Source organism: Hyperolius riggenbachi, chromosome 9, assembly GCF_040937935.1.
Source record: "Hyperolius riggenbachi isolate aHypRig1 chromosome 9, aHypRig1.pri, whole genome shotgun sequence".
NCBI lineage: Eukaryota > Metazoa > Chordata > Amphibia > Anura > Hyperoliidae > Hyperolius > Hyperolius riggenbachi.
In genome coordinates, this window is record NC_090654.1 from 72,605,694 (window position 1) to 72,631,539 (window position 25,846).

At 45.4% G+C, this 25,846-nt stretch overlaps 1 protein-coding gene across 6 annotated transcripts in view; it reads right to left on the minus strand.

Moving 5' to 3' along the window:
* FGD5 (FYVE, RhoGEF and PH domain containing 5) overlaps window positions 1-25,846 on the minus strand; it is a 321,938-nt gene that overhangs the window by 66,892 nt on the left and 229,200 nt on the right. For all 6 annotated transcript variants that reach the window (XM_068253043.1, XM_068253044.1, XM_068253041.1 and 3 more), the window contains 2 exons: window positions 11,350-11,400; window positions 3,147-3,205 (listed from right to left, as the gene is read on the minus strand). In XM_068253043.1, the coding sequence (XP_068109144.1) occupies window positions 3,147-3,205; window positions 11,350-11,400 (110 nt within the window). The remainder of the gene's footprint in view (window positions 1-3,146; window positions 3,206-11,349; window positions 11,401-25,846) is intronic.

Below are 25,846 nucleotides of genomic sequence, written 5' to 3' on the forward strand. Positions count from 1 at the left end.
CCCCATAGGGGGGAAAAAGGGGGGGCAATCTGATCTCTCTGCCTGCACCCTGATCTGTGCTGGGGGCTGTAGAGCCCACCCAGCACAGATCACTAATAACCACGCTGGTCCTTAAGGGGGGGTAAAGGGTGGGTCATCAAGTGGTTAAAGGCACAGGTAAGTATTAATGGTTAATTAAGAATATTAAAGGACTTTTTTTGTGGTTATGTTTTTTGTTCAATTAAAATACTTTTTCTAAGTGTTTGTGTGTTTATTTACTTTTAACTCTTAAAGGAAATGGCAAAAATCTATTAACCCTTCGCACACTCACATGCAAATGTTCAAACAAATGCATTCACAGATTCACTCATCCAGGCACAACTGTTATCCCTACAGCTAAATTAAAAGCCAGGGTTTTAGTTCACAGAAGAATGCATTCTTATGCTTAGTCACCTATACTGCGCAGAAGTACCCAGGTAAACATAGTTGTCCTAACTCTGGCCCTGTAACATGCATAGTGCAGACATGCAAACACATTCATTGCATCAAACCTATCAATGGATTAGGAGCACACATCCTAACTTCCTCTCCTGGGAAAGACGGTGCATCTTACCAATCGCACAAGGGAGCTAACGTTATGTGTCCATGTGCACCATGCGCATACACCAGCATAAGCTGTGTGCATGCTGACAAATACATACAGGGGAAGGAGGGAGTGCACTGAATTAGACCCTAGCCACAGGGGTCAGTAGTAAAATGGAAATACATATATCCAGGCACATCGCCTCTAGTTAGGACATTAAATAAATTATTAGGGAAAGGGAGGTGCTGAAGGGGGTGTGGCTAGAAAACAGCAAAAATCTATTAACCCTTCGCACACTCACATGCAAATGTTCAAACAAATGCATTCACAGATTCACTCATCCAGGCACAACTGTTATCCCTACAGCTAAATTAAAAGCCAGGGTTTTAGTTCACAGAAGAATGCATTCTTATGCTTAGTCACCTATACTGCGCAGAAGTACCCAGGTAAACATAGGTGTCCTAACTCTGGCCCTGTAACATGCATAGTGCAGACATGCAAACACATTCATTGCATCAAACCTATCAATGGATTAGGAGCACACATCCTAACTTCCTCTCCTGGGACCCCTGTGGCTAGGGTCTAATTCAGTGCACTCCCTCCTTCCCCTGTATGTATTTGTCAGCATGCACACAGCTTATGCTGGTGTATGCGCATGGTGCACATGGACACATAACGTTAGCTCCCTTGTGCGATTGGTAAGATGCACCGTCTTTCCCAGGAGAGGAAGTTAGGATGTGTGCTCCTAATCCATTGATAGGTTTGATGCAATGAATGTGTTTGCATGTCTGCACTATGCATGTTACAGGGCCAGAGTTAGGACACCTATGTTTACCTGGGTACTTCTGCGCAGTATAGGTGACTAAGCATAAGAATGCATTCTTCTGTGAACTAAAACCCTGGCTTTTAATTTAGCTGTAGGGATAACAGTTGTGCCTGGATGAGTGAATCTGTGAATGCATTTGTTTGAACATTTGCATGTGAGTGTGCGAAGGGTTAATAGATTTTTGCTGTTTTCTAGCCACACCCCCTTCAGCACCTCCCTTTCCCTAATAATTTATTTAATGTCCTAACTAGAGGCGATGTGCCTGGATATATGTATTTCCATCTTAAAGGAAATGGGTAAGAGGTACAAGTACCCCTATACTAATTTCTCCTGGGAGGGGGGGTGGGCATCTGGGGGACCCCTTTTTAAAGGGGACTCCCAGATGCCACCATGAACCCCCCCCCCCCAGGAAATCGCGGCCTCCACCTCCACCGGAGGTGGAGAAGAGCCCCTTGTCCTTGGATTGGACAAGGGCTCGGAGGGGGAGGGGAAAGCTTGGCTGCCCCTCCCCTTCCGAGACCCCCCAATCCATGGACCATGCGGGCTGGTATAGTCAGGGTGCGGAGCCCCACGCGGCCGGTGCTCCGCATTCTGGCTATCCCAGCCTGCATGGGGGACAAGGGGTTAAAGAGGTCTGGGAGGGGGGACCCCACGTCGGTTTTTTTTTATATTTCCCACACTCAGAACGAAGTAAGTAAAACTCTTCCCACTTGGGGGAATCTATGAAAATAATACACTATTGTTACCTGTGCAAAAAAAACTGACATTTTCCGCATTTAAAAGACATTTTTGCCCTTGAAACTTAAAAATCGATTTTCTCAAAAACTATAAGGTCTTTTTGAAAAAAAAATGTTTCCTCTTATTCCCACTGATCCCCTTAATATACCCTGGGAATTTGGTGTTCCTAAATTTTAAGCAGGCTTTGCTATTAACCGTTAAAGTCGGCGGGTTTTTAAATGTATATATTTTTCGATTGAAACTTTAAAATCGATTTTCTCAAAAACTATAAGGTTTTTTTTTCCTCTTATTCCTTCTGATCTCCTTAATATATTCTCCAAATTTGAGGCTCTCAGCAATTAAGGGGGCTTTGCTATTAACCCTTAAAGTCGGCGGCTACCTAACATTGATCCATGCGTCAACTTTTCCGCTTGGGAGCATTGCCTTACGCATTAATTGCTAGTAGGAAATTATGCGTAAGGCAATAACGTAACAACCTGCATTACGGTATTCTTACGCGTAATTGCGTAAGGGCCATGCGTAATTACAGACACGAACCGTAGATAAATGTCTACGCCGTAAGCGTAATTCCGTAATGCGTAACAGCGTAAAATTACGCGTAATGATCCGTAAGCGTAGTTTTTTCCATTACGCCCAGCACTATATTCACCATTGCTTTTCAGTAGGAGGGCTTTTCAGTTTCTTTAGCCCCTTATACTTTCCTAGTTGTTCTGGGTCACCATGAGCTATCTGGGTATTCTGTGGTAGAAGAAAAAGAACCTATGTAAGAATGAATCCACTCAAGCTGCAGTTTTGTGACAATTTTATGGCTTCACCTTTGATGCGTTCACAAGAACAGAACCGATTAATGATCTGCAAACCAGCCCCAGCACTAACCCATGAGGCAGTGTTATCTTTATTGATGAAAGCCACAAGACAGCTGTGTCCATTTTGTGTGGGCAAGAGGTACACTTGAACTCTGCAACTTTATTGATAAGCTATATTTCACAGCAACAAGGTGCAGTGACAGCTTGGACTCACCCCATGACGCATGCTTTCATTAGCCCGGTCTGCGACTTCAGAGACAATGAGCAGGGCGGCTGTAATAAGAGAGATATATCATCGTTATCACAACTCAATGTGCACGCTTTCATACACTGAGAATATTAATCAGTTCCTAAACATTCTGGGGATAGGAGAGGAAAGAAACACACGTTGATAAATTAATAAATATAATGGGAATCCCTTATGAAAAGGAAAACCAAACTGCTGATACCTGCATTCATTTTAAAACAGGCTAACACAAAATATACATGAATAAAAGTAAGCATCTGATACAGTTAGGCATTTATACAGCAAATCCTTCCTAATTACCCCCACCGCCTTCAGAAATTTAAGAAAAGTAAAAACTCTGATAAATACAAAAATATTACAGTATATCCCCATATGATATTAACCACCCTGGCGTTCTATTAAGATCGCCAGGGCGGCTGCATGAGGGTTTTTTGTAAATAAAAAAAAAACTATTTCATGCAGCCAACTGAAAGTTGGCTGCATGAAAGCCCACTAGATGGCGCTCCGGAGGCGTTCTTCCGATCGCCTCCAGCGGCCAAAATTAACACGGAAGGCCGCAATGAGCAGCCTTCCGTGTTTGGCTTCTCCTGTCGCCATGGCGACGAGCGGAGTGACGTCCGCCGCCTCCGATCCAGCCCTTAGCGCTGGCCGGAACTATTTGTTCCGGCTGCGCAGGGCTCAGGCGGCTGGGGGGACCCTCTTTCGCCGCTGGTCGCGGCGGATCGCCGCAGAGCGGCGGCGATCGGGCAGCACACGCGGCTGGCAAAGTGCCGGCTGCGTGTGCTGCTCTTTATTTCATCAAAATCGGCCCAGCAGGGCCTGAGCGGCAGCCATCGGCGGTGATGGACGAGCTGAGCTCGTCCATACCGCTAAGATGGTTTTAACCACTTCACCACTGAGGGGTTTTACCCCTTGATCACCAGAGCAATTTTCACCTTTCGGCACTCCTTCCATTAATTCGTCTATAACTTTATCATTACTTATTGCAATGAAATTAACTATATCTTGTTTTTTTCGCCACCAATTAGGCTTTCTTTAGGTGGGACATTATGCCAAGAATTATTTTATTCTAAATGTGTTTTAATGGGAAAATAGGAAAAAAATGTGGGAAAAAAATAATTATTTTTCAGTTTTCGGCCATTATAGCTTTAAAATAATGCATGCTACTGTAATTAAAATCCATGAAATTTAATTGCCCATTTGTCCCGGTTATTACACCGTTTAAATTATGTCCCTATCACAATGTTTGGCGCCAATATTTTATTTGGAAATAAAGGGCTATTTTTTTTAGTTTTGCGTCCATCCCTAATTACAAGCCCATACTTAATAAAGTAACAGTGTTATACCCTCTTGATATAAATATTTTGAGAGTTCAGTCCCTAAGGTAACTATTTATGTTGTTTTTTTTTTTTTATTGTAATTTTTTTTTTATTACAAAAAAAAAAATGGTAACAATTGGGGAGTGTGGGAGTTAATGAGTTAATTTACAATGTAAAATAATGTATTTGTATATGAAAAATGCTTTTGGGTGTAGTTTTACTATTTGGCCACAAGGTGGCCATAGTAAGTTTTTGTAACTGCGTCCTGCAAGCGTAGGAAGTACGCTTGCAGGAAGTTCAGGGAGGCTGGGAAACTTTTTTTTTTTACAATGATCGCGCTGCTTCTCATAGAAGCAGCCGATCATTGCTGGGGAGCTGAGATCAACGAACGAGAATGGTTTTTCCCATTCATTGATCTCACGAGCATGGAAGCGCATGCACGAGTGAGCGGGAGTGCGGACAGCGGCGGGGGGTGAGTGTATCTACCCCCCTGGTGGTCAAAGGGTGTTTAAAGGGGCGTAGATACACGTACCCACGGTGGTAAAGTGGTTAAAGCGTGATGTTTTGAAAGCTATGATGCTCTGATACTTTGAGATCTTGACACTAATGCTAAACTATGATGCTTTGTTATTATGTTTGTTACGTTTGCTATGCTGGCCATATGTTACATGCTGGCCAACATTGTTTATAATCAGTTCACTTTTTTCCTAAGATGAGACACAGTTTATCATCAATACTTGTAATTCTGTTTTCTATATTGAACATGTTAGTGCATTGTACAAACGTTCCGTTTCAAATATCATGCATGTTTTGCTATTACTTTCAAAATACCAATAAAAAGTATATTGGAAAAAAAAAGTAAGCATCTGATTGGTTGCTAAAGGCAACTCATCATTTTCCTCCTTTCACATTCCATTTCAGAGATTTGAAGCTCTGCTTTCTGTTCTTCAAGGTCACACTATGGGGTTGATTCGTTAAAGCTTTAAAAGTAGGCAACCATACATCTGGCGATTGTGGACAGATTCAACCAATAGACAAATCTCTCTCTAATCGAATCTTATTAGAGAGAGATCATACACCGCAGGCCTATTCCCGATCAATTTCATGCTGAATCAGCCTTGTGATGCCGCATCGCCAGGCCAATGCCGTCCCCCTAATGTGCAATGTACCCCTGCCACCAGCCCCCCATCTTCCCCACGGTGCCCAGTGCACTATCCATTACCTGTCCGTGTCTGCCGCTTGTCCTCCACTGGATCCGTCCTTCCTCCATACACGCACCCCATGTGATTGCCGGCATACAGGTTGACGCGTGTGTGATGTCACATGACTCCAGCAACCACGTGGGGAGTGTATGGACAAAGGACTGTACCCAGAGCTGGCGTTGGGCAGGCAGCGGATCTGGACAGGTAATGTATCGTACACTGAGGTGCACATTGCACATTGGGGGACAGCGTTGGGGGTTTCATCTCTCGTCACCATCACCACCGCTCACCCGATCAAGCAAGTTGGTCCCACATCTTGCAGCATGTCCAACCGCTTCATGCGACCAATTTCGGAAAGAAATTGGTCACATAGTCGATTGGGCATGCACTTGGCAGCATCTGATTCAATTATAGTTAACAAATTGCAAGATCGATCGTCCGCCAAGTTGCCTGATGTATGGCCACTTTAAGTTATCCCAAAACCCTAACCGTAACATGCCCACCCAATGACACAGTCCCCAGCCCACTTCCCCACTCTCACCATTCCCTGTGCTGAGAAGGCAGGGAGCCACGCCACTGGCTGGATGTGCATGGGAGGGGTGGGGTTTGGCTTCCCAGTTAACACTGAACTCCCTGCTTGTAGGTCATGGCAACTGGAGATCTTTAACACTTCGTAACAGTGGTATGGTAAGGCAGAGGTTCACATGTCAGATTTCCCGTGAGACGTTTTCAAAAGCGGGATCTTCAGTTACATCAAAATTTTTCGTTTTTATGTATGTGATTTACATTTTTTTTTATTTGGTTGGCAGGTCTGCTTTTTTCATGTACAATGTGCGATTTGTGTTTCAATGCAAGTCAATGGGAATGCATGAAAATTACAGAAAAATTTGAGTTTTGCATGAAATGAATTTCATTCATGAAAAATCCCCCCCCCCTCCCCCGCCATTCCCCCAGCTCTCTTCAGTGTCTCTGCATCCCTCCCTGCACTTGTGCACAACAAAAAAGGATACACACAAATGGGACGCAGGTAGGATCTAGTCAGTGTTTGCTCATTTTAAAATCTTTCCTCTCCCTGATTTACATTCAGAAATTTACGACAGGTTGCGACATCTTTAGTTCTGCCAGGTGATCTCTGCGGATTGTTCGTTACTGAGAGTTCTATGCACAGAGGGAGATATTGCTTGCTTGGCAGTTGGGAAAAGCTGTTATTTCCCACAATGCAACACTTTTCACAGACAGGAAACTGTCAGGACCTAGGTCCTGACATCACACTGTGGGAGGGGTTTCACCACAATATCAGCCATACAGACCCCACTGATGAACTATTTGAGAAAAGGTAAAGATTTCTTGTGGGAAAGGGAGTATCAGCTACTGATCTGAATAAAGTTCAATCCTCGGTTAAAGTTCCTCTTTGAGAACCTAGGGTCTGAGCTATGGCAGTATTTCTCTTTTCTTGATGTCATTATCACACATTTGCACTGCTAAGTTTTCTACACATATATCATATTTACATTTTTGTGCAGCTAAACATCTCACTTCATGAAATTTTGTTTACATTTTGATCCAGTCTGGACAAATTCCATGCAATATAATGACGCTTCAGCCCAGCCAAAACAAATTCCATGCTGTATTTTCTCTTGAATTTCTGAGTCTGGAGAAGTGACAGTGAAGTTTTGGAATGCGATGTCGGGGAAAACTGATTTTTTTTCACCCTCTCTACTATATGAATGTTACATATCTGCACGAAGTGCGATCTCCTTTTCTTTTTTTCCGCACTATTGGAGAAACCTGGTCAGAGAGGAGTGTGGGGGCTGCCATCTTGATTTCCAGCTTGCTGGCTGTAAATCTTGGAACCCAGCGCTTTTCTAAGCATTTGTGATTTGAAAAGCTCTTGCTGATGTAATGCTATGTGTATGATCCCACTTAAAGGGAAGGTGCAAGGTGTAAAAAAATAAAAAAAATAAGATCTACTTACCTGGGGCTTCCCCCAGCCCCTGGCAGCCTTTGTGTCCCTTGCCACAGCTCTGCTTCCAGCCGGTAGCCCGGGATCCCAACCTCACCATGTCGGCATCCTCTGCGCCGCGCCACTCACCTGGCTTGGAGCATTCTGCACAGGCACAGAAGTACTATGCCTGCACATAACGCTCTAAACCACATAAGCGGGATCACGAGCGGCGCAGAATTAATGAAGGGGACTCCGAGTCACCGGCTGGGATCGTACCTGCGTGTCAGGGGCTGGAGGAATCCCTAGGAAAGTAGATCTTATTTATGTGATTTTTTTTAAACCCCTTCCCCCCATAGCATTATATTAGCAAAAGCTTTCCAAAGCACTAAAAAAAGCGCTGCTAGTGGGTCCCAGGACTAATGTTTATTTTTGACTGATAATGAAGTCAGAAAAACAAATCTGCCTACTTGATCTGGGCCGGTGACTCCCAAAGAATAAAAGGCAGAGGATCAGCACAACAGTCGGGGAAGTGACAGACGTGAAACAGCAATGTTCCTCCCACATAGCTCTCAGTACAGGTTTCCTTTAATGAACATGTGATATAAAGGTTACTCTGATCAGCCTTAATATGCAAGGATACAGAGGCGCCAGTAGGATAAAACAAGATAAAAGGTTTAAAACGGTTTAGGTGGCGGTGGTGGACCGTCCACACACAAACAGACAAAAAATCGCTGTTGATTGTAGAAAAAAAATTCACAATTTATTCACATACTCCTACATAAAAGTGCAACGCGTTTCACGGGCAAACATCCCGCTTCATCAGGCAATAAACGAACGGAGTATCTCACAGCTCTGAGTATATTGATAGCTTGGCACCTCTCTTTACAGAGGTGCCAAGCTATCAATATACTCAGAGCTGTGAGATACTCCGTTCGTTTATTGCCTGATGAAGCGGGATGTTTGCCCGTGAAACGCGTTGCACTTTTATGTACCGTTTTAAACCTTTTATCTTGTTTTATCCTACTGGCGCCTCTGTATCCTTGCATATTAAGTTGTCCACCCTTGGTGGAAGGGTGATATACCCTCTTTTCCTATCTACAGAGAGCGACATCTTAGTCCTGAGTGGGGTCAGGCTTAATCTCCCCACCTGCGTATACAGTGGTTGCCTTAGAGCAACCCAGGTTTGTAAGTATAATACTTACTTTTAACATTTTTCTCTATTTATACAACATACTACACTATATTGGGCTCTCGGTCTCCCTTTTCTGATCAGCCTTAAAGTGACCCAGAGAACTACAGCAAAGCCCTGATACTTACCCGGGGCTTCTTCCCACCACTTAAACACATCTAAGTCCCACGCCGTCCTCCCACTGTCTGGCGTTCAGCCGCTGTGAGGCCCGGTAACAGGCTCTGTGACGTCAGCCCTGGTCTACTGCTCATGCGCGGGAGGTCTGCGCGTGCGCAGTAAACCTAGATTGGCATCGACTGAGCCTGTTACCGGGGCTCACCGCGGCTAAACGTCAGACTGTGGAAGGATAGCACGGGACTTAGACGTGTTTATGGGGTGGAAGGATGCCCCAGGTAAGTATCAGAGCTTTACATTAGTTCAGCTCTGGGTCTCTTTAACATTAAAATGTTTGCACTAAGCGTCATTACAGTGCTGCGCCCAGGACATATGTACCCCCTTGCCCCACCATAGCTACGCCTCTGAGTCTGTTAGGAGAAAATGTTGCCCATCATTCCTCTACCAGGAGCTGAAAGCAGTGTCGGACTGGGAGGTGGAAAAACTGAGGAAATCCACCTGCTGGCCAAGCAGCAGTAACCCTGAGTTATCACTACCAATAGAAACCTGCAGCAAGTCTTCACTGTGAGCAGCAACACCTAAATACTGCTGCTTGGCCAGCAAGTGGATTTCCTCAGCTTCTCCAGCTCCCAGTCCGACAATGGCTGAAAGCCATGATAAGCTGTTAGTGGGAAGGTGTGGCTTCAACTAACAGAGATAATTATTGTACTTTCCCGATGCAGGCATATGCGACCAATAGGGGAGTCACACAGACTAATTGCAAGTGAGCATGCTGTAATAACAGAGACAGATTAAGGAGAAATGGGGCCCTAGAAAAGTAACTATTTTGGGAACACTCTTGATGGCCACTTGGCTTTTTTTTGGCAAGATTTGGTGGAGGCTAGTGTTAACTAGTCCCCCAGTCTCTCTCCAGACTCTAGGCACCTGCCAAAGTTGCCTTGCGGATAATCTGGCTCTGAGTTGAGGAGATTGGCTGAGGAAGAGAGGAGATTTGTAAATCGGTAACAATGGTATTTTTCACTTTTTGTTTTGCAAAAACGGCAATAATTTTTACTAAATATTGTTATAAATGATTCCTTTAAAAAACGGGGACTTAATTGATAGCACTCTCGCCTTGCAGCACTGGGTCCATTCCTAGCCAGGGCCCTATCTGACTGTGTCTCCAGTTCGTATCCCAGCCAGGGCACTATCTGCATGGAGTTTGTATGTTCTCCCCTTGTCTGCGTGGATTTCCTCCAGGCATTCCGGTTTCCTCCCACATCCCACACACATACAGATAAGTTAATTGTCTTCCCCCTGAAATTGGTCTTAAGGCTCATACACACAGGGCACAACTGTCGCCACAAACACAAGGCACGCGCATGTCTGGGCGACAGTTGTTCCCCGTGTGTATGAGGCATGCACCGCGAACTGTCGCCGGAGACAGCAGTTGCCGTGCAATTGAAAAGTTCAATCGCCGGCAACTTCTGTCTCCGCAACTGTCACTAGTCCACCACGCGTACTGCGTGTGTATGCGGACTAGCGACAGCTACCCACACATTGTGAACGGACCTTCCGGCGTGAACGGGGGCCGAACCTTCAGCGACAGCTTCCGCCGAGTCTCTGCCTATTGGGCAGAGACGTGTAGACAGCTGTCGCTCAGGTGGAGCTGTCGCCAAGCTGTTGCGCACACGTCTCCTGTGTGCTGGCAACAGCAACAACGGTGCCCCGTGTGTATGAGGCTTTAGACTACAATGGACATATGACTATGGTAGGGATTAGATTGTGAGCTCCTCTGAGGGACAATTTGTGACATGAGTATATACTCTGTAAAGTGCTGCAGAAGATTTCAGCACTGTATAAACACTAAATAATAACAATAATATTAATAAAACAGCTTTAAATGAGGACAAACTATTTGTTCAGGAAACCGGTGCAATAACATACCACTTTCTACGTTTTGTCCTTATGCTTTATAAAGATAACACAATACTAACTTCAGCCTTAAAAAAAAAAAACTCCCATCGTTCATGTATTTGTGTTTTATTTCATTATTAATTCATTGAATTTTTTATTTGTTTTCACAGCACTTTAAGTGAATCATGGCGCCACAGCCTGATTATACGAGGAGGGGATGGAAGGTTTCTGCATCCCAAATCCTCCTGGTCGGGTTGTTTTTTTGCGCTTACGTGAGCGTGATAAATTGCGCAGCAGAAAATCTGCACATTTAAGCAGCAGATCAGGCTGGAAATTCCTATAAGTGTGACTTTGATGAATAGACTCCCTGCACTTCACTTGCAGCAGACGATGCTACTAAGGGGCTGATTAACTCCTTAGAGAGCTGCTGGAGAGAGACAGGACTCTCAGCCTAATGCAGCAAATAGTCTCTTCCCGCATGTTATACTGATGTGTTGTCACCCACCTTGTGTATCTTCATATTCCGCCCAGTCCGGACACAGATTGTTCAGATAATCTGCAGAACAAGATGGATGTTAATGCAGAAGGAACAATAAAAACAAAACCTTATATATAAAAAGTTCAACTCAAGTTGGCTTAAAGCACACCCAAAGTGACATGTGACATAATTATATAAACACGTAGTACTAGCCCTACTGAGAAATTGTATGAAGTCCGTTTTTGTTTTCCAGTGCAGCAAGAGTTATGTTATGAAAATAAGCTTGTCAAATTCACTTGTTTCCTGAAAAGTAAATGGAAGCTTAAAGACCATTATCTAACTGAGAAAAGACTTGTGAGAAGGTTTAAGGCTACTTACACACCAGGACGTTACAGGCGCACGTTAGTGCAGCCTGTAACGCAGCCCACCGCACAGCACTACAAAGTCAATGAGGCTGTTCACACTGCGCACGTTGTGTTACACAGTAACGCTGCACGTTCGGGCAAAGTGCAGCGTACTGTGCGTTCTGAGCGGCTTAAGCCGCGTTAGACTGTTTGCACATGCTCAGTGGGGGGCGAGAGGGGGAGGGGAGATGCCGCTACAGTAGCACATGGCTACTTAATATGCACTGCACTGGCGGCTGCTGATTGGCCGGAGGGACCACGTGATGCGAAGTGTCTCACTCCGCATCACGAGGTCCCACCGGCCAATCAGCGCCACTCTGGTAGACCTTATGCGGATAGAGCCGCCTAACGCGGCTCACTCTAACGTCCTCTCCCGCAGCACCATGCGTTGCGTTAGCTGCACATTATGCGACCTTAACGTAGCACCTAACGCAACGTCTTAGTGTGTAAGTAGCCTTAGTGGGGGAAAGTTCAAAGTGTCTTTAGTTATGTTTGTGTTTCAGCTCAGCAAGGAAGATTTGTTAGGGCTGCTGTATAGAATTCAGCTTTACAATGGAACCCTTAGGCTTCTTTCCCACTAAGACGTTGCGTTAGGTGCTACGTTATAGGTCGCATAACGTGCACCTAACACAGCGCATAGTGGGGTTGAAGCTGGACGTCAGATCGAGCCGCGTTATACGGCTCTTCATGCGTCCTGTGATGCCGTGATGCGTACTCTTGGACGCACACGGCATCACGTGGTCCCACCAGCCAATTGCTGCACAGAGCGGCACTCCAGGAAGTAAACACGTCACGGCGTGCAGTGAATATTAATTAGCCATGTGCCTGGCCGCGGAGGAAGAGGGGAGACCTCCTCCTCCAACATCACAGAGCATGTGCGAACAGTCTAATGCGGCTTAGCCGCTTATAACGCACACCATGCAGCACTTTGTTTTTGCCTTCTGCGTTACAATGTAACGCAACGTGGGCACTGTGAACAGCCCATTGATTTTTTCATTGCTGTGCGTTGGGCTGCGTTACAGGCTGCTCTAACGTGCGCCTGTAACGTCCCACTGTGAAAGCAGCCTTAAACTGAACATACAAATATGCGACTAGTTCTATGTTATATTTACCTTTAGTAAAACACACACAATAATGTGAAATAATAACATGTAAAGCGCTTTTCTCTCAAAGGTCCCAAAATGCATAAGCTTGTCTCAGATCAATACATACTGTAGTAGTGATGTTACAGGGGGAAAAAAGTAACGTGATCATAAATGCCAGACTAAACTGGTGGCTTTTCAATTTTGATTTAAAGGGACTCCGAGCAGTGCAGAAACTATGGAAAGATGCATATCATTTTAAAGCTCTCTTTCTCCTCTTTCCAATGATATATAAACCACCACCCTACGTCTTTAATGGTACGTACACACCTGCGATAACGATCGTTCGTTACAAGCGATCGTTCTGCGACGGGCGATAGGCGGACGAGCAGGTAGTAAATGCAAATCAGGCGACTGGGAAAGTAGCGAAGCGATTGTTGTCGCCGAAACGAACGATCAGGAAGAATAGTTGCGTGCGCACACGGATATGACGTGGTAGATGAACGATCGCTACGGAACAAACGTTCCCGGAAATACGTACGTTCCTAGTTTCAACGCACCTGCGCAGTTCATGAGATAGCGATCGTTCTCGCACGATCGCTATACACACTACATTTTCACGGCGACAATCGCTCGATTATATCCAACTATTTGGAAAATTTTCTCGAGCAATCATTGCCGTTCCATCGCTTGACTTAACGATCGCTTATGAACGAACTTTAGGCAATAATCGTACGAGCGACTACGAGCGATCGTCAATTGGCATTTACGAGCGATCGTTATCGCAAGTGTGTACGCAGCATAAGTTTTCGCTATTTTCGCGATTGAAATTGCCGCGACCGCGATTTCGATCGCGAAAATAGAGAAAACTAAACGGTGTAGGGCAACGATTTAGGTGTCGTCAGAAAGAGGAGAAAGAGAGCTTTAAAATGATATCCATCAAGCCATAGTTACATTGTATTACACAGGACGACACTTTCCCCAGTGTCAGCAGCTCCATTCTGCTGAATGCAGCTGCTGACTTTGACAAAAAGTCGCCCTGTGTAATACAATATAACTATGACTTGATGGATATCATTTTAAAGCTCTCTTTCTCCTCTTTCTGACGACACCTAAATCTTCGCCCTACGCCTTTTAGTTCTCTCTATTTTCGCGATCGAAATCGCGGCGGCGGCAATTTCAATCGCGAAAATAGCGAAAACTAAAAGGCGTAGGGCGGCGATTTATATATCATTGGAAAGAGGAGAAAGAGAGCTTTAAAATGATATGCATCTTTCCATAGTTTCTGCACTGCTCGGAGTCCCTTTAAATGCCTCCAGGGTTGGAGTTGTCCTGTTTGGGTTAGGCAAGGCATTCCAAAGGGTAGGGGCAGCATGACAGAAGGGTCTGGCTCCAAAGGTTTTTAGTTGAACTCTGGGGGTGTTCGAGTTATTAGGTCCTTTTGATGTGAGGTTGCTGGAGGTGTGGCACTGTTGCAGCAAATCCTTCAGCTATTATTCATGACTTCATAACTTTATTTTCACTTCAGGATTGCTTTAGGTGAAAACCTAACAAATATTGCTTCCATCTCCTATATTTACAGTGATTCCTGCATAATAAATAGTCCCTTAACAAAATAATGAACAGGCACAAACTGCATTCACATGACCTCCTTTCCAGGCTTTTGGTACTGCGGGAGAAAGGATACGTCCAATGGTAAAGCACACCTGAACTGAGAGGGATAAAGAGGCTGCCATAGTTATTTCCTTTTACACAATGCATATTGCCTGGCTGTCTTGATGAGCCTCTGGCTGTATTAGTCTTAGGGCTTGTTTCCACTGTTGCGACGCGATTTCGGCCGCATTCCGACGCTTGTAAAAACGCATGCGGATGTGTTTCCACATGCGTTTTTACCCGCGATTTCGCCTGCGATTTCGCATGGCAGGGTGCCATGCGAAATTAACCATGACACTGCCAGGGCTAAATAAAATTGAAAAAGGTGCGAAATCGCACGCGAAATCGCGGGTAAAAACGCATGTAACAAACGCATGCATTTTTACTATTAAATACATTAGCGGCGATTCGCACGGATTCCCGACGCAGGCGAAATCGTTGGCTCTTTTGTGCGTTTTTTTCACGCTGAAAAAAACGCACCTCAACAACGCTACAGTGGAAACAGGCCCATCCACTTGTATTACATGTGCGGATCTGCATGCGTTGGACGCATGCAGATTCGCGATAGTGGAAACGAGCCCTCAGCCACAGACCCTGAACAAGCATGCAGATCAGATGTTTGTGACTGAAGTCTGACTGGATTAGCCATTTGATTGTTTCAGGTGTGTGATTCAGACACTAATGCAGCCATAAATCAGCAGGACAGCCAGGCAACCGGTATTGTTTAAAAGGAAATAAATATGGCAGCCTCCATATCCCTCTCAGTTCAGGTGTTCTTTAAAGGGAACCTTAACTGAGAGGGATATGGATATTTCCTTTTAAACAATACCATTTGCCTGGCAGTCCTGCTGAACTCTTTGGATCGAGTAGGGGCTGAATCACACACCTGAAACAAGCATGCAGCTAATCCAGTCTGACTTCAGTCGGAGCACCTGATCTGCATGCTTGTTCAGGGGCTGTGGCTAAAAGTATTAGAGGCACGAGATCAGCAGGTGAGTCAGGCAACTGGTATTGTTTTAAAAGGAAAAATCCATATCCCTCTCAGTTTAGGTTCCCTTTAAAACTGACCTGACCTCCAAATTTCCTCTCTGCTCTAAAAGATAAGCAAAAACATACTAACCTTTAACCATTTCGGTTCTAGCGGTCTTTGGCATCTTAACCTCTTGACCGTTACGCCGCTCAGGAGGTTTTGTTACTTTTTGCCAGGAAAATAAAGTACTTGTCTAAAAATGACTATAAACCCTTTAGCTAGCACTAGGCTAGCTAGTAAAGGTGTCCGGCACCCCCTGACCCCCGACGCTCCCCCATTTATACATTACCCAGCCTGGATCCAGCGATTGGCGCAGCCTCCCCGGACAGCTCCGGCCTTCACTATGGGGAGGATCGCACATGACGTCATGCGCACACCCAATCCTCCCCATAGAGAGACCAGAGCTGTGCTGGGAGGCTGCGCGATCGCTGGATCCAGGCTGGGTAATGTATAAACTGGGGTATTGGGGGGGATCGCAGGGGATCCGGGGGTGCCCGACGCCTTTACTAGCTAGCCTAGTGCTAGCTAAAGGGTTTAGTCATTTGAGACAAGTATTTCATTATGGGGGACTTCTGGCCCCCAGGACACAGTGTCGGGCATACTGCTAAGGAGGTTAAGGAGCAGAGATCACTGGTACGGAAAACAGGGCCTACCAACACCATGCCACAGGGACCCGCCGATCACCTGTGGCTGAATCTCACTTGCTCTGCCGTCGCTATGGGAGCTGAGCTCTGTGAGCCACTCATGAGTCAATTCCATTGGCTCCTGACCTTGTGATCAATGTGAGCCAATGAGATTGGTAGAGAAACAGCTCCCAAACAGGCGTAGATTTCAATTAGCACTGTCTGGAAGCGGTTAAAGAAAAAAATTTCTTTGTTACAGCTGATACAAATCCTGCAATAAATCCGCAGTGTCTACTTCCTGCTTTCATGGAAGCAGAGTTAGCAGACATCAGGTTAACATCCTGTGTTTACCAATTAGCAGATCAAATTACAACTTGTGATTGGAGGAATTAGACAGGCTAAACTATCTAAATACTTACAGGGTGCATTTCTCTGTTTTTTTCTTTATATCCTTCTGTCACATGCAAGAGTTCAGGTCCGCTTTAAAGGACTTCCGAGGCCAAAATTAATAAAATCACACTATACCTTTTTTTTTTTGCAGAATCCACGGAGGACGTCCTGCCCGTCCTCCGCTCTGTTCCGCCATCAAAGCACGTCTTATTGTTCCCCTACGGCTCGGCCCGACCCCACCGAACGGGTCGCATGGATGCCACCTCTAATATGGCCGCCGCCTTGCTCCGCGGCTGCGCAGTACGCTTTGTCGCTAGCGCGACTGCGCAGCCTGTGTGCGCCCGCCCGACGTACGCTTGGGGAGCATGCCGGGACCTAGTACGCGGCGGGAGGCGGGCAATAGGCTGCGCAGTCGCGCTAGCGACAAAGCGTACTGCGCAGCCGCGGAGCAAGGCGGCGGCCATATTAGAGGTGGCATCCATGCGACCCGTTCGGTGGAGTCGGGCCGAGCCGTAGGGGAACAATAAGACGTGCATTGATGGCGGAACAGAGCGGAGGACGGGCAGGACGTCCTCCGTGGATTCTGCAAAAAAAAGGTATAGTGTGATTTTATTAATTTTGGCCTCGGAAGTCCTTTAATGAGATGAAGTGTATTATTGCTGCCAGGTAACTGCACCACTTGTCACTGGTTTCCCAGTTCTACTCCCAGTTGTACACAATCCCATCTCCTGCAAACCCCACATCCCAGAACTGTGTAAAATTATCATTTTAAAACATGAGGCTACAGACAGAAATCTATTTATGACTAGCGAAACGCACCGCTCACAATTCCAATGATCCTCCTTGCTTTTGTATCTCATTGGATCAAACGCTGACACAACAAAACCATCTCCAGGATTCCAGTGGAATTGGACAGGGGGGAGCCACAGACTTGTATTGCCTATAAACATCCATCACTCTCTACAATGCAAGCTCCTTGCTGGAAGCAATATTCCTATCTGGTGTATCACTTGCAAAACTGCACAGCATATGGGCTACATTACACTAGATGGGCATCACTATAAAAACGGCTTTTATTTTATTCTTTTTCCTTTTTGGTTAGTGGGTCAGTCATTGAATTAAAGTATAAGTGTACTTTCAACACCAAACAAGCAAACTCAGCTCTGAATTCCCCCTGATCAATAACTCATTTATAACCCATTAGTGATTTTGCTCCTGCGAACAGATCTAAGAACCCCCTGGCAGGGCCAGTTCTAGACTTTTTCCCGCCTGAGGCAAACTTGTGAAAAAAAGACACCCCCCCCCCTTAGTGTAATACTCCCCTCCCCCAGAATAGTTAGCCTGAAGGGGGTAACGAGCAGGAAGGGGGTATTGGGCGCAATGGCAGGAAGGGGGGTCGGACCCCCTCTCACCTGAGTCCCCTGATCTGCGCTCCCCGTCAGGATATTAAATGCAGCAGAGGGCGTATACTGTCAGGCAGCGGGCGGGGAAGACTCACCTGTTCTGCGTTCAAGCGTGCGTTCCACTCTCGTCACTTCCTGCAATGCCATCCACTTACAGTACAGTGGGCGGCATTGCAGGAAGTGATGAGAGTGGAATGCACGCTGGAACAGGTGAGTCATCCCCACCCGATGTCTGACAATATACGCTCAATATTAAAAATTATACTGCGCTGCGGATATAAAGATACCAGTCTCAATAGCACAATGGAGCGCAATGATAAAAAGTCACTTAAAGGATACCCGAACTGACATGTGACATGATGAGATAGACATGTGTATGTACAGTGCCTAGCACACAAATAACTATGCTGTGTTCCTTTTTTTCTTTCTCTGCCTGAAAGAGTTAAATATCAGGTATGTAAGTGGCTGACTCAGTCCTGACTCAGACAGGAAGTGACTACAGTGTGACCATCACTGATAATAAATTCCAACTATAGAACACTTTCCTAGCAGAAAATGGCTTCTGAGAGCAAGAAAGCGGTAAAAAGGGAAATTTTCTTATCAGTGAGGGTCACACTGTAGTCACTTCCTGTCTGAGTCAGGACTGAGTCAGCCATTTAAATACCTGATATTTAACTCTTTCAGGCAGAGAAAGAAAAAAAGGAACACAGCATAGTTATTTGTGTGCTAGGCACTGTACATACATATGTCTATCTCATCATGTCACATGTCAGTTCGGGTATCCTTTAAAACTTCAAAAATATAAAATTAAATATAATAGCGCTACAAGCTCACAGTCCCAATGGATGTAGAAACTTTCAGATGACGATCAGCAGAATAATCCATCCATGGCCACTGTGTCAGACACTTAAAAGAGACCAAAAAAATTCCTATAGGGTAGTACTGTAAACACTTGGATATCCCCTCCATCATATACACCAATATGGATTCCACAACCTTTTACAAGCACCAGGTGAGTGACAGGCACCCCCCCAAATAGCCCGCACTCACCCAGTCAACCTCTCAAACAAGAGGTATCTAAGCACTCAAGGGGGGATCAACACATCAAATTGTACGATCAGCCTTGTCTCTAGAAGGGGGACCGTTACAGACCTCAGCCAGATCCAAACACTAGGACTCAAACACAGGTTGTATATAGTGAAGCACAGCTTAATAAAATCAAAAGCGGGCAGTAATACATTTACAGACATCGGAGATTGTAGAGCATGTAACGTGGTGTTTCTGGGACACCACTCCCACTGCATCCGCCTCCATCAGTTTAAAGAAAGCCAGACCACGCTGCCATACACAAATGCTTCGCCTTGCGCCTCTCTAAGCTCCGCCCTACGCGTTTCGACCTGGAAGTCTCATCAGGGACTACTGATTGGCCGCACGGATGACCTTAAAAAAACCCTCCTCAAACTTTATTGGCCTGCACAGTGGCCGTGGATGGATTATTCTGCTGATCATCATCTGGAAGTTTCTACATCAATTGGGACTGTGAGCTTGTAGCGCGATTATATTTAATTTTAGACATTATATGCTCGCTGCTGCATTTAGTAGCCAGAGGGGGAGCGCAGGTGAGGGGGGGCGACCCCCCCTCCCCGCCACTGTGCCCAATACCCCCTTCCTGATCGCTACCCCCTCCAGCTCGGCTCCCCCCCACCCACGCCCAGGTGGTTGTCGCCCCCCCGAACCCGCCTCACCCCGCCCTGCCCCCTGGCTGTCTACTATGCGAAAATACTTCATTTTTAGGAGCAGTCTATACACATGAATCACTGTACATAAGCACTGCCACAGATCTGGCTGACCATTCTCCTACTTCACTATGGGCCCTGCAACTCCCACCCACCAGGGCGGAGCATGACCGGACTGCTCACATACAATATATGTGATCTGTCATCAGCATATATCAGGTCTGATGATGTGTTCTGAGGGCAGACAGGGACGGATAAAGGTACGCATCCATCATACATCATACATCATACGCAGCACGGTGGCGTAGTGGTTAGCTCTCTTGCCTTGCAGCGCTGGGTCCCTGGTTCGAATCCGAGCCAGGGCGCTATCTGCAAAGAGTTTGTATGTTCTTTCCGTGTCTGCGTGGGTTTCCTCCGGGCACTACGGTTTCCTCCCACATTCCAATAACATACGGATAACTTAATTGGCTCCCCCTAATAATTGGCCCTAGACTACAGTACTTACACTACATAAAATAGACACATGGCAATGGTAGGGATTAGATTGTGAGCTCCTTTGAGGGACAGTTAGCGTCAAGACTATATATATATATATATATATATATATATATATATATATATATACACTGTACAGCACTGCATAATATGTCGGCGCTATATAAATAATAATAATAATAATAATGATAGGCAGATTTGCCTTTCATCTGGGCCGAGTGGGTGACTGGAAAAAGGGGTTACCACCATACAATTTTTGTCCAATTTATGCCTTCCCATAGTTAGAGGTTGTCAATGTCTCTCGGATAGTTATTACAAGTTATTAAGAGATTGTGGGGTTGATTCACTAAGCAGCACAGCTTAATGACAGCAGCGAGTGGTAATTACCTCCAGCGCACACTATGCAGAACTAATGTGCCTGCGCAGTACAGTCCTGTGGCTTCTGCAGCGGAGGAAACCAGGAGCCACCAGAGCTGCGGCGAGGGCACAGGAGGGCTTCCAGGGGTGGAGGATGCCCCAGGTAAGTGGATTTTTGTTTATTATTCTGCTTAGATGTATCCTTTAATGAGCGTTTCACTGAACCCTCCCTGAGCCCAGCGGGTTCAGTGGCTTCAAAGGACGAGATTCCTGCAATTTGATTGGCCCATGAGGCTTCCTGTCACCCAGTCACTTTGAACTCGGAATTTACGATGTCTCCCCATCACCAGAGTCTGCTTTATTTTATGTTTTGAGATACTGTTGTTCTAATCTGTTTAGCTAGGATGCCTGTGAAAGCCTCCTGAAGTGACAATTGAGGAATCTTATTACATTTATTTATGTCTACTAAAGAATGTTTCTGCTCTGTATGTCAGTATATATAAGCTGTGTTTTGTACATTTTGTCAGTGTATGCAGGAACCAAGTCCAACCAAGGCTTATTAGCCAAAAGCTTACTGTTTATTCATCTCTAAGTTAGCCAATAAATGGTATCATCCGGATTCAAAACTTCAAGGAGCAGAAAGATACATAAATAAGCAGGAAGTGTCTTGGGGAAAAAGCAGTTTTTACAAAGACACCCAAAACCTGCAAATCTTTGGATGCTCCCCCCCCCCCCCCCCCCCCCCCAGCCTTTTCTTGCTTTCTGCACATGTATACTGAGAACCTACAGAACAGACAGCTGGGAAGCACTGTGTGCATTTTCTCTATCACGTACATTAGCTTCTGTGGTAAAACATGCATGTTTTCACACATACAGACATACATGATGTGCAGAAAACGCATACAGAAAACCGACAGATGAGTGTGCTCCCAGCCTCAGCTTATTACACTCACTCTGTCCATCTCGGATGGTACAGAACTAGCTCTGCAGAATTCTCCAGTTTCACTACATTACAGAGCACTTGAGGAGGGGGAGAGAAGTTGGGGGCAGCCTGCTGCACACTGAAAATGGCCTGTCTACAAATCTTTGTCTACAGAACTTTGTATGATTCCTTATCAGTGGCTGAGCAGATGCAGTCATTAGAAAAATTGCGCAGAGAGCAGAAATCTTTTTCTCTCCATGCCCAGACTCCTCAAGCATCACTACAGTACACAGCTCTTGGGGAGGGGTAGAAAGGCTGGTGGAGAGCAGTGCTGTACACAAGACCCTGCTGAAAACTGAACAGGGACTGTCTACAAATCTTTGTATGATTCCTTATCAGTGGCTGAACAAATGCAGCCATTAGAACAATTGTGCAGAGAGCAGAAAGTTTTTCCTCTCCATGCCCTTAGTTGTCCATCTCTCAGGACAGGGAAAAGAAACTTCTCCCCCCATGGGGCCCCTGCGGCTTCTGGGCCCCCTGCAGCTGCATCCCTTGTAGGGTCTATTGTTACGCCCCTACCCAAAACACTCTGGAGATTGTGAACATGGCATTATGGAACCTTTTTTTAGCCATTAAAGGGTATCGTTTTTACAACATCTAATGTCTTGTTTTATCTACCTGCATAATTACCATCATTAGAAAGTCATAGCGGCTGCAGACTAATGTAGAAAACATTACATTCCGAAAGGGCTTGTGCAGCACTGATAAATATTATAATAAGTTACGGTTTGTTTTGAGCCTTATTTGCAACAAGAGAAGGTTTGTTCCAGACATGAGATGACACCAAAGACAAGACAATTTTTAATGTAAAAAAAGCAAACTTGAGAGCGCATTGTTATGCCCGCTATCCGCGGCTTCCATGGTAATAATCCGCAGATGACATTCCCTTTATTAAAAGAAATCAGATGAAGCTTCTGCTGTGACACAAGGCAGACAAAGTCTATCAAGCCGCGACCCCTGACTGATCACAGCGATAGCCTAGCGGAACAGTATTATTGTGCTCAATTGTCAGAGGAGCGGCGGAGGGAACACAACTGTACAAGATGATCTAGAACACAACTTCAGATTTATTACTGTCATAGACACACGCTTCCCCAGAGAGCTCCCCACCAGATAGGCATTGTGTAACTCTATTCTGTTTCCTGGATATAACAAATACCAGTTTATTCCCAAGGTATGCGCTGATCCTGCCTCATCTCATGAAAAAGTTTCTCAGTTTCCGGAAAGTGTAAAGGAAAGCTCAGATCTGAATTAAAAAAAAGTTTTGTATCGTTACTAAAAATAACTAATCTTGGGGCACTCATCTAAATGCAACCATACAATGCAAAACGCCCACATGGTACTTTTTTGTATAGATGTGCAGAGCCCACAGATTTACCATAAGACACTATAGGCACATGCCTACAGGCGCCTGATGATGGAGAGGTGGCTCACTCCCCTCCCCAAGTGCCTCCCTCCCGCCTTCCCTATGCAGAGTCCTGAGCATTATGGGTCTCAGCATTCCACTGACCAGATTTCCTTTCAGTTGGGGGCACCTATAGCTACCTAATACTTAAAGGCACCTCTAGCTACTTAATGCTGAGGTTAACTCTAGCTACCTAATACTGAGGACCACCTGTAGCTACCTATGATGGGCAAGGGAACTAAGGGAGAAGTATCACCTGGGCCAGCTAGCACCCTGTGTGGTTCAGTAGGTGTGTGTGGGTTCATGGAGGGTTAGGATGCCAGGACATCTGTGCCTATAGGCTCCTGTGATGTAAATCTGGGCCTGGCAGCATGCAACTCTGTGTGGATCAGGATCCAGAAAATGTGTGCCATAATGGCAAAACCTTTATAGCTCTCATGATTGCTCCTGACTGTGGCTAGTGCTTTCCATGAATATCTTTGATTAGCTCGACCCTCTTGGTTTGTGTCAATATTTCCTGACTCAACTTGACTAATTATACAAGATTGTCTCTGCTCATCTGACCTCGGGCAGTGACCTTGACAATGTCTGTCTGCCGCCTACCCTGACTCTAGCTTGTGACCGGGATAACACATCTTTGATGATGATGATATCATCCATTCAATCGTGCCCGACTCTGGGCGATTCTATGGGTTGGCTCTCTCCATGCTGTCCGATCTTGTATCATTTCCACCAGTTGCCTTGAAGGGAACCTAAACTAACTGTAAAAAAAAAAAAAAGAGCTTCTACCAGCCCCCTGCAGCTCTCCTGTGCCCGCGCTGCCTGGTACTCCATGATCCTCCGGTCCCCCGCCGCAGCTACGTTTAGTTTTCGAATCGGCGGGCCACTGTGCCTGCGTGTTGCTGGCTGCGCGCATCCTTGTTCATGCTCCCGCTTTCTCGTACAGCGCCTGCGCAGGATGCAAACGATGATGCATGTGGCCAGGGCACAGTGGTCCATCAACTAATCAGTCAGCAAAAACGAAACGTAGTCACGGCGGAGGACTGGAGGTTCGTTCAGTACCAGCACAGGCACAGGATGGCTGCAGGGGGCTAGTAGAAGCCCCAGGTAAGCGCAACTTTTTTTTTACAATTAGTTTATGTTCCCTTTAAGTTCAATCCTGTGTCAGCTTTGATGGTGTCAAGCCAACATGTTCTCTGGCGGCCTTGTCGCCTTTTGCCACTGATCTGTCCGAGCATTAGGTCTTTCTCTAAGGAATTTGATCGCATCACTTGACTAAAATGAGTCTGAGGATCTTGTCTTCCAGGGACTATACGTTCCAATACTTCTTTTGTTCATTATCCTTGCTGTCCATGGAATGCCAAGCAACCGTCATAATTTAAAGGGAATTCAATGTGAGTGTGATATTGCGGCTCCCATGTCGATTTCCTTTTAAACAATGCAAGTTGCCTGGCTGTCTCATTGATCCTATGTCTGTAATACTTTTAGCCACAGACCCTGAACAAGCATGCAGATCAGGTCCTATGTCTAACTGAATAAGCCACGTTTGTTTCAGGGTGATGACTCAGACACAACTGATGCCAGAAGATCAACAGAACTGCCAGGTAACTGGTATTGTTTTAAGGGGATTTAAATATGGTAGCCTCTATATCACTTTCGTCTCAGGTTCACTTTAAACTGAACCAGATACTAAGCACCCTCATGTATTTCACCCTCGTGTATTTTTTACCATTTATAGCAGTGGGAACATTAGAGGAAACACCTACCCTGCTCTCAGTTTCATCCTTAACTGCTTAGTCTGCCTGTTATCAGCCCTGATAAAAACCCCGACTGATTATAGCTGAGACTGTCTTCTCTGATGTCTTTTCAAGCCCAAGTCTGCCCCCTTCTGGCTATGCTATAATAACTAAATGATCAGTCGGGGATTTTATCAGGGCTGCTAACAAGCAGGCTAAGCAGTGAAGAATGAAACAGAGAGAAGGGTGGGTGTTTTCTCTGATGTTCCCACTGATATATATGGTAAAATACATGAGGGTGCTTCGTCTCTGGTTCACTTTAAGCACACACACAAGTACACCAAGTTCCTCAAAAGCAGAAGGGTTGACTGACATTAGCCAGGTTAAGAAAGTAAGATGTAATGTAACTAAATACTCAGAAGTGATGGCAGGGAACAGAGAACAGACAAGATGCAAAAAAATTTATTTTTCTAATCTGACATCACTTCTGCCTCCATTAAAGGATCCTTTCAAGAAATGTCCACATCATTCCAAACAGGAGTAGCTGCAGTTATATTACCTACAGCAAATATAAGAAAAAGGCTGAACCTATTCAGAAGCCAGAGAGGAAGTCATTTTCTTCTACCTCAGAACTGATTGTGATTGGCTCATTTCCTGGAGTCCTGCAAACAGTCGTAGAGCCACAATAAGGGCCCATTCACAAAGCACAAAACGACGGCGGGTTTGCGAGTGATTTTTCAACGGAAAAATCACTGAACACAGCAGCAATTTTTCCGAGATCGCGTTTAGCGCTTCTATAGCACTGAAATGCGATCGCCTCAAAATGGTGCAGGACATGCGTTTGCGTTTTGTGATTTTGGGCGATTAGCGCAAATCGCCCAAGTAAGAACAGGCCCATAGGGTTTTATTACACTAGCGCATTAAAAAGGGTTAGCGTTTGAGCGTTTTGCCGAAATCGCCGGCAAAACGCTCTAGTGTGAAGGGTAAAGAGGCGCCCAGGTGAGAATAAAATTAGGTTAAAAATCAATAAAACATAAAAAAGTGAGGTGGTTTACCTCAACGCAGAGAGTCGGATAAGACAAATAACATTCATTATGCACAGGCAACACGTTTCAAAGGTCTAAGCCTGCTTCCTCAGGCCAATTAAAGTCCCTGAGTATAATTAGCCAATTGCATCAAGCACCTTTCAAGAGGCTTTTTTTTCCCCATTTTATTTGTTTTTAACCTA